The 10237-nt window shown below is 39.9% G+C and overlaps 1 protein-coding gene across 1 annotated transcript; it reads left to right on the top strand.

Annotated features, from left to right (window-relative positions):
• The first annotated feature begins 228 nt into the window (after positions 1–228).
• On the top strand, positions 229–9861 carry TBX22 (T-box transcription factor 22). The gene is given in 12 exon segments (XM_053580844.1): positions 229–333; positions 335–404; positions 1426–1606; positions 2481–2582; positions 3967–4141; positions 5086–5250; positions 5589–5653; positions 6002–6087; positions 8337–8524; positions 8526–8796; positions 9709–9787; positions 9789–9861. Coding segments are annotated over 12 exon segments (1560 nt in total).
• Positions 9862–10237: the final 376 nt, after the last annotated feature.

A 10237-nucleotide genomic window follows, 5' to 3' on the forward strand; every position in this document is an offset into this window, starting at 1 on the left:
AAAAAATTGTCTATAAAAATTATGCGCGCACACACAGAGACATACTGATATTTTTTTCTTTGAATGCAGATCCAGATTTCTGGATTTGTGTGTCGCTCTCCACCTTCCCCCACCCCACGCAGCTTTCCCTCTCTCATATACCCTCTGCACCTCCCTCCCTCCTCCTCCCTCCGTAACCAAGCTCAGTTTGAAACTTTGCTGCACACATTCCCTTCCTCCTCTCCGGGGATGGCTCCGAGCTCTCGGGCACACGCCTTTTCTGTCACAGCCTTGGTGGGGAGATCCGGCAAAAGAAAACTGCAAGAATCAAGAGAGGAGGCGCAGCCTGAACTGCAGAAGAAAAGAGGGCATAGAGGAAAAGGAGGAGAGAAGGAGCGACACTTCAAGGAAGAGGGAACAACCCGGTAAGTATCTCCACTGCTTGGGTGGGCTGGATCAGCATTTGCCTGCCTGGCTAGCTGTGCTGCGGAAAAAAATGGCTAGCCCTTACCTTAAAAAAGTCCTGGCCCAGCCAGACTGCTACATAGGGGGCATTAGGGGAAGTTTCAGAGCATCTATATCTTATAGAGTTCTGAGGTTCCTTTGTCATGAAGGGGAGGGTCCCCGAATGCTCATGAAAAAGCTAGGCTCTTCCATTCTTGAGATACTTTACTAAGAAGAATATGTTCCAGCTCCATCCATGTAAACATGAAAGAGGTAAAGTCTCCATCTTTCTTACACAGCTATGATTTAATAAAAAAAAAAAAAAATTCCTGACTTAACTAAGATGTATTAAACCATGTGAGCTGTCTGAGGTAGTGGAAAAGGCAGTGTGCAGGGAATGGGCTTTGATTCAGACATGCATGACCTTGATCTGATCTGGATTTATTAAGTGACTGTGGACTATCTAGCTAGTGTCTTTGCACCTCTGTTTTCTCATATGTGAAATGGGGATAATAGTTTTGTCAGGTTTGGTATAATAAAACATCATATGAAAAGTGAAAAAAAAAAAAGAAAAAGCTAGGCTCATCACCCTGGCCGCCCCCGCCCGGCAACCGCCCAAGCCCAGAAAGGCAGAGACACAGAGGATCACTTTACAAAGGGGTAGGAAGTGAGCTTACCTAGATCCTGATGGGATCCAGCCTAGGACGCTCAGATAGGAATGGTCCCCGGAGAGTGAAGATGAGAAAAAAAATAAAAAAAGAAAGAAAGAAAGAAATGAAAACAAGGTAGAAGAACCTTAAGGTGGAGGCGATGGAGCTTAACCAGGGTACCTCTCTGTTCATTAAGAGACCCCAGAGGGTTTTGTGGAGAGCTTGGTGATCTGCCCCCTGCAGTCCTGGGGAAGGAAACACAGATGGCATCTCCAAGATAGGCGCCAGCGAGAAGGGGGGATATGCTAACTATGAAGCTCTCTCAAGCTCTGGGTGTCTTTGTGTCCAGCAGAAAAGCAAACCAAGACAGAGCCCCCAACAACTTTCTATGACTGTGGCATTGTCCTTGGCAATGACAACAGCAGTGAAAATCTGGATGAGGAAGAGGTTATTGAAGCAGAACTTCAAGGATCCGAGCTGTGGAAGAGATTCCATGACATCGGGACTGAGATGATCATTACCAAAGCCGGCAGGTTGGGTTCTGCCCAAGCTATTTACAAGGGTCAAACACAATAGGCATTTAATGTACCCCAGTGGTAAGATGTGAAGTCTCTGGTAATGTTCCCTAATACTCCTTCACCTCTTCCCCTCAACTGGCTGACAGATTAAAAAGCCATAGCCCCTCAATTAATTGGACTCTGAGGCACCTAGCCCCATATATGTGGCTCATTCTTCCTTTCCTGTACACCATGACTCCAAGAACTCACTCTCCCAACTCCTAGTAGTATAGTATACCACAAAAATTAGACTTTTCCAGTCAGGTTCCAGGTGCCACCCCCACATTTAGGACTGTAGTCAGGCCTTTCCGTTAAAGCCTCACAGATACCAGTGAACAATATCCCAGCTCAAAAGCCCCCCTACCCACAGTCCCTGCTCTTGGCCATATTGAAATGGGGCTTTCTCAAGACCACCTTTTGGCATGGGGCAGCCCCTTCATGGCAGACATGTAGGTGATTTGTATGTGTGTATGAAAGAAAGACTTCCTAATTTCAGTCTTTCCCAAGTCTGCCTCAAAGAAAATACCACTGAAAACACAGGGAAAGGGAGGCAGCTTTTTCTCTCCCACTTTCTCTTCTGTAGCTATTTATCATGTTGTGTGTGGGTAGGGTAAGGGGAAAGCATGTACAAAGCCTTGTGGTAAGGATATTTTGTTTTACTCAGAAATCCTGGACTTGTTCAATCAAGTATACAACCAATAATTTTTCCTCATGTAGCAAATACCATTCCTTAAACCTGTTGTGTATAGTGAATTCCTTAACTTTTTTCTGGAGTCAGCATTTGTCCACACGTTCCCTTCCCTAATATCTTGAAAAGCTTTTCTGTTAGTCCTTATTGTCTTTCTCACAGGCGGATGTTCCCCTCTGTTTGGGTCAAGGTGAAAGGTTTGGACCCAGGCAAGCAGTACTATGTGTCCATCGATGTGATGCCAGTGGATTCCAAACGCTACAGGTAATTGGGACTAGTCCAAGGCTGAGGTCAGATATTAGGATCATTAGACTTGTTGCCTGACTGCACTATTTTTAAAACTCTGACATGGGTAGTTGGATTGGAATTTGTTCTCTTCGAGCTCCAGGAATTGAATTTTCTCACTAAATTTGGGGTTCAGAATGAAAGAAATGCAGACTTTCTCCTTTATCTGTCACCCTCACCTCCTGGAATGTGGGCACCAGTTGAAGTTATAATGTACTCTAAGGCTCTCACCTACCCACTGTTCTTGCCTTGGTTGTATAAACTTTGGAGAACGTGAGTTCTCATGGCCTTAAGGGGCTTAAAGGAAGCAGTTTGAAGGAATTTGGGAAGAAGCGTTAGAGGCTTCATGTGAGCTCAAGGATGTAGTGGGCTCTGGACTGAGCTTCTTTGGCAACAGAGCACAAAAGGATGGCATGATTTACTACCCAAAGTTAGTCTACCTGTTATTGTGCCTAGGTCTGTATTTTCAGCCTTGAGGCCTAGGCCTGAAGCAGTGGTGGTGTCCCAGAGGGTAGGAAAACTCTTTCCTCTTTATTTAAACCTTTGATTTACAGTAAGCTAAAAATGGCACATTTGTTCTAGAGCTTGGACTCGGGAGTTGGGAGTGAGAATGGGGTATGAGGACTGCCCACAAGTGGGTTTTGAGTATTCCATCCAGTGGTGAATGCCTGGTCTTCTGAGGAGGGAGTTTGCCTCACACTTTCTGCTGGTGTGAGTTGGGGCTGGTTTTGAGGACAAGGAGAAGGTGCAGCTTATGAGCTTGCTGAGGCTACGGCCAAGGAACAGTAGAACAAGTTGTTTGCTTCTGGAGTTGCAGATGGCTTAGGAATTCAGCGCACAACTAAGTCTGAGACTGGAAACTGCAAAATCAGCTTGAGGCAGTAGCAGGCGAGGTTCCTGAGAGATTGATGTGAAGCCTATTGTGGAAAGAACTCCACAACGACTGGTGACATTGGGCTGGACATATGCCCTCTTTAGCATTCTACTTCTTCCTCCATGCTTCACATCCAACAAATTAGGAAACCTAATTTGACTATTGCATTTTCTGGTGTCTCTGTGTAGTAATACTGGTTACATCAATTTCTGTTGTGGTTTTTATGAGAAAATATAGGCCAGACTCATAAATTCTATGAAATTTCACTTGTTCTGGCATTTCACTTCACTTTGATGACATACGTCTGTTTAAAGTTTGTTTGCTGCTCTTTAACACTCTTTGGAAATCAAATTAGATCTTCTGCTACTTGCTTCTTGGATCAGCAGGCTAACCATGAGCGAAGTCCTTAGGTCTTAAATCCTGCAGCCTGTCTCCCAGGCTACCATCTTTGGCTTGCTGCTCCTAACACAATAAGACACACCTTTACAGGTATGTGTATCACAGTTCACAGTGGATGGTAGCCAGGAATACAGACCACTCATGCATCACTCCCAGATTCTATGTTCACCCGGACTCACCCTGCTCTGGAGAGACCTGGATGCGGCAGATCATCAGCTTTGATCGTGTGAAACTCACCAACAATGAGATGGATGACAAAGGTCATGTAAGTGAACACAGTCTTTTGCTATGAGGAGGGAGATGTCAATGCTACTGCTCACTGACTGCCCTGGAGAGGCCAAGAAGTCTTTTCCTTGTTGTGCTCTTTAGGAACTGGTCAAGCTCTCGTACCTGTGAGTAAAGTAGTCAAATTAGGGCTCCTGAAAACTTTGTTTGGCATCTGAGAGTGCTGGAAATAGGGGATGATAAGCATTGGGAGTTTGAGGGCCAAAAGAGGCCTGTTTAAGCCACAGTGTATAATCTGGAAGATTAGGAGAGAATGGTTCACCAGGCTTTAAAGCAATCCCTGCTGTCTCTGATTTCCTTCCCTAGGCCACACACTTAAATTGGCACCTTCTTTGTGGGGTGGTGTGGTGGGAGGATACAAGCAGGAAATCCAAGAATAGTGCCTAGAAATCTCTTCCACAACTTGCCCCCATGGAAAGCCTTTTCAGGCCAAGTTGATCTTGTACTCTCTTCCTAGGTACACCCTTGCTTCTGAATTGCCCAGCCTGGCACTGTGTCAGGCAAAGAAGATGAGAGGAAAGCTCTTGGTATTAGGAGATAGAAAATGTCAGAAGTTTCTCTACTGTGTCCAGGCTTAGCAGATACTGCCAAGAAAACCCATGGCAGACCATCAGATCCTAGCAAAACTTCTACACAAAATGGTCACTCACATTTGAAAGCAGAGAAGCACCCCCATCTGGAAATGGAATAATTTCTGCCTAGTGCCTCTGAGATGCCTTTCTTTAAAAACACTTTAGCCCTGAGGTCCTCTGTTGGGGGTCAAGTGGCACAACAGAGGCCTCAGTGTGTGGCTACCTGAGCCTCCCAAGTTAGCCTCACCTTTGAATATGTGTTTGTCTGTGTTAGGGGTGATCTTGAGAGAAAATTAGAGTTGGGGTGTGGAAGCTGGTTTTTTCTGACAGTATTTGACTGTTTCTCCTCCAGATCGTTCTTCAGTCTATGCATAAGTACAAACCTCGTGTGCATGTGATAGAACAAGACAACAGGGTTGACCTCTCTCAGATTCAGTCTTTGCCTACAGAAAGAGTTAAAACGTTCTCCTTTAAAGAAACTGAATTCACCACAGTAACAGCTTACCAAAACCAGCAGGTAAAGGTGGCCAGGTCCCGGGCAAATAGGAATGGCCCCCAAGGCACATTGAGCAAAGGCTAGTTATACTCTTTAGATTGTATTTTCCATAACTGAATAAAAAATCATAGTTTTATCATATTGTCATCAAGGCAGATTTGGTAATGAATCATGTGAATCTTGGGTGAAAAAGGAAAGCAGAGTAAAGGGAGCTATAAGATAAAGGAGTTAACCTTAGCAATATGCTCACATTTATTCAAATAGTCATGTTAAACATTGCAGAGTGGTTGTTGTAAACATTGGTGAAAGTGTTGTTACCAAAAGATAGCAATGACTTTCTCTCTCTCTTGAATCCTTAGATTACCAAACTGAAAATAGACAGAAATCCTTTTGCTAAAGGATTTAGAGATCCTGGAAGAAGCAGGCAAGCAGCTTAACAATGACATATAATATTTATATAGTCCTTTCACAAGTATTAAAGGTAAGAAAACTGTGGTTCAGAGACTCAGAAGCTCTTACGTTTGTAGCTTGTAGATGATAGGAAAGAAACCCAGATATTTTGTCACCAAAACCTTGCCTCTTCTCACTCAGTCTCCTACCCACTTTTAAGATATTGCTTATTTTAGGAACTTGGGTTTGACTACATTTTATTCAAAAGTCTACATATAAAATAAAAATGTTTCAAATTTACAACAAAATTACTCAAAATTTTATGAAAATCATTTTGAGAAATTGCATACTAAGATTGCTGAAAGTTGAATCTCTTTTTTAGGGGTATGTTGAATGGGCTTTTAGAAACCTACCAATGGATGCCCTCTTTCACTCTGGATTTGAAAACCTTTGGTGCAGACACACAGAGTAAGGAAACTTGTAATCTTCAGTTTTATTTTTACATATTAATGAAATAACAACAGCTAGAACCTTTGTACCAAATACTACACAAAGGGATAAGTACATGCCAAAAAAAATGTGTGTTTATAAGCAATGGGTATATATGCACTTTGATGTCAAGGTTAGAAACCAAAAGGGAGAAGAGCTGGCATAAAAAATGAGAGTAGAGTTTTAGTAATAGTGGATATATTAATATCTATCTTTTAGAGTTATATTACATCCTGAAATTTCCAGATGTCATCGGAATTCTTCAGTATCTCACTGTCTCATATTCTTTAGGATATGACTGAGGGAAATTTGTGGCTGACTTGCAAATATGTTAGGTATTAAAATAAATATTTCATGTTATATGAGAAACTTTCAGCACATGTTAAAATTATTTGCATTAAATTGCATCATCATTTATCTCTAATTTTCCTTTTTTGTTGTTGTTGTTGTTGGTAGGGCAAAGAAATGTTAAAAATAATAGTAAGCCATCACAATTAATTTAGTTGCCACAAGGATTTAAAAATATTTCCAAGGTATTAATTCTCATAATGCCATTTAACTAAATAGTAATTATATAATGTAGGATTTCTGAAAAACAATGTATACCTTAATTTACTCTGATATTTAATAATAAATAGAATAATTTTTATTTGCAAGCAATCTGCATTTTTTAACCTTCTTTTCTTTATTAAAGTTACTTGTCTTTGAACAGTTAATTCAAGGTCACAATTATGAAGCAAATCATTTTAGCTAGGTTGAAATGTACATGATATCATAACAACCAGTTGAAATTTGAAGAAATGAAGTCTAATAATTTGAGGAAATATTTTACTGGTTTGACCCTATTGATGTGTTTATGAAGTTGCACAGAAAAAGGTGAATACTTATTTTGTGATATCAATTTAATAGCATCTAGGCAACATGCTTTTAAAATATCCAAGTCAACACAATGTTCACTAATAAAGAAAAAAGCTAAAGATTAATAGATAATTTAAAATGCACAGTTTTCTGAATTCAGAAACTCATTTCTGAACTCATAATCTTCTCAAATTAGAAAGAAAAGGGTTACAAATTTTTAAGATGACTTTTGAATGCTTTATTGTAAAAGATATTTGACACCCTAGGATATGTCACAAAATAGTTCAGAAAAACAAAAGCAATGAAAAAGCAAAAACAACTCCGTCAAGTCCAGTCAATAATCAATTGTTTGATTGAATTAAAACATTTACAAAAAATTAAGTTTAGTATTTATTTATTTATTTTATTTATTTATTTATTTTTTGAGACAGAGTCTCAAGCTGTTGCCCTGGCTAGAGTGTGGTGGCATCACAGCTCACAACAACGTCAAACTCTTGGGCTTCAGTGATCCTCTTGCCTCAGCCTCCCAAGTAGCTGGGACTACATGCACCTGCCACAATGCCCAGCTACTTTTCGGCTATAGTTGTCATTGTTGTTTGGCACGCCTGGGCTGGATTCAACCCTGCCAGCTCTGGTGTATGTGGCTCATCCCCTAGCCACTTGAGCTGCAGGTGCTGAGCCGAGTTTAGTATTTAGATTGTTTTGGACTTTATATTTCCCCTTAATTTTAGTTAATGTTAGGCAACCATTAAAAACTCATTGGAAATCATTGATATAAACACTTTTATTTTCATCTTAATGTTTTTTAACTTTCAGAATTATCTTCAACTCTTATATAGTGTGCTGTGGAAGTCATGGAAGTCTGTCTATCCATGATTTGCATATAAGAAAAAAAGGTAATGCTTCTAAATGTGTTGTTTTAATTTAAACATAATTATGTACTCCGGGTTTTTATAAGAACAAAATTGTCTATAGACACCCGAACAGCCAATCCACTTGTTTAATTTACTTAATTAATTATTTTAGTAATTTTTATTAAATTAAAAAAGTAAAAGCTAATTTGTATTTGTTAGATAGAATTGACTCAGAGTCATAATCTGTCTTCCTCTGTAAATCATTGGATAATTGTGATTCAAGTGCTAGTACAATCCTATAGTAGTAGTGCTAAAAATAATTGTGGTAGTAGCAGAAATACTGTATTCAGCTTTGATCAGAGGAATGAGCATGTTCTTTTACATAGAAGCTAAAACAGAACTATGAACTTACAAGGAATGCTTATTTAAAGATGAAACAGGGATGGTAATGGATATGATTTCTTATTCAGCAGAAACAAGAAGTTCATTATTCATTGACTGAATTGTCATTTACAGGTGGAAGCAGTGGTTCATTTCCAGTAACTTCTAATGGTGGTGCTCCTTCTCCTTTGAACTCCTTACTTTTTCCACCTTGCTCTCCACCCATGTTTTACTTATCTACCAGGGCCCTTGGAATGCCCTGTTTAGAGACGTACCTGGATAATATCAGCTTGCCCCGTTGCTACAAGATTTGTACAGCTAATTTTTTGGCAACAGCAACCTCTTGTTTTACCTGCTCCCAAAAGGCTAGCAAACAGCAAAAATTCTCAGTTTTTAGTCCCACTCATGATGAAAGTGCCCACACTATCTTTACTGGAGGTAACCAATTCAAAAAGTGGTTCATTCAAAGACTTCAATGAGCAATGTCTACAAGCACCTAATTCTGCCAATCGAATGTTATACAGATTACAGACAACTGGAAATATTTTTCTGCCAAACCCTATTGCCCAGGAAGCACATAGTTGTTCCTTCCATCCTCCCTATGGCTTTTTTTTTTTTATTGAATCATAGCTGTGTACATTGATATGATCATGGGGCATCATTTACTAGCTTCACAGACAGTTTACCAAGTTTCAGATATACCCTTGTAAGATGCACCGCTGGTGTAATTCCACCAATCCCCTTCCCTTTACCCACCTCTCCCCTCCCTTTCCCCCTTCCCCCTATTCTTAGGTTGTAACTGGGTTATAGCTTTCATGTGAAAACCCTAAATTAGTCTCATAGTAGGGCTGAGTACATTGGGTACTTTCTCTTCCATTCTTGAGATACTTTACTAAGAATAATATGTTCCAGCTCCATCCATGTAAACATGAAAGAGGTAAAGTCTCCATCTTTCTTTAAGGCTGCATAATATTCCATGGTGTACATATACCACAATTTATTAATCCATTCGTGGATCGATGGGCACCTGGGCTTCTGGTATTGGCACAAAAACAGAGAGGTAGATGTCTGGAATAGAATAGAGAATCAAGAGATGAATCCAGCTACTTACCGTTATTTAATCTTTGACAAGCCAATTAAAAACATTCAGTGGGGAAAAAAATTCCCTATTTAACAAATGGTGCTGGGTGAACTGGATGGCAACCTGTAAAAGACTGAAAGTGGACCCACACCTTTCACCATTAACTAAGATAGACTCTCACTGGATCAAAGATTTGAACTTAAGACATGAAACTATAAAAATACTAGAGGAGAGTGCAGGGAAAACCCTTGAAGAAATTGGGATGGGCGAGTATTTTATGAGGAGGACCCCCCGGGAAATTGAAGCAGCTTCAAAAATACACTACTGGGACTTGATCAAACTAAAAAGCTTCTGCACAGCCAAGAACACAGTAAGTAAAGCAAGCGAACAGCCCTCAGAATGGGAGAAGATATTTGCAGGTTATGTCTCCCTATGGCTTTTATAGATACAACTTCTCTATGTCATCTAGACTGGTAAGTGCTGCCAACCATCTCAAAATAAATGACTAGTCAGGTTTCTTTTAGGGAAGAAAAATGCAATCAGACTCATCAGTATCCAACAATTAAGCATTGCCTTTAATGAAACAATAACATTCCTAAAACAATTACATGTAAGCACATGTTTCCTTTATTTGTAGCCAATGAACTGTCAACAGGTATTAGGGTTTTTTAAAGCATCAATACCAGATGGCATTGCTCTGTTTTGCATTTAAAGTGCCTTATCAAATGTTCATGAGGAGTTTATGATGTCAAATATGATCCATAAGAAAATCAGGTTACAATGACCTTGGGCCTTAAAATAAGACACTCAGTAAATATCATTTGATGAGACAACCCACCAGTGAAAATTGATGCCAAGTAATAAGATTTCCTATTATAGAGAAGCCAGATTACCATGCTAACTTCTTTTTATATATTGACAATTTTCAAAAGAATATGGATATAATTGCTTTGAA

The sequence above is a fragment of the Nycticebus coucang genome, chromosome X (assembly GCF_027406575.1).
Source record: "Nycticebus coucang isolate mNycCou1 chromosome X, mNycCou1.pri, whole genome shotgun sequence".
In the NCBI taxonomy this organism is placed as follows: domain Eukaryota; kingdom Metazoa; phylum Chordata; class Mammalia; order Primates; family Lorisidae; genus Nycticebus; species Nycticebus coucang.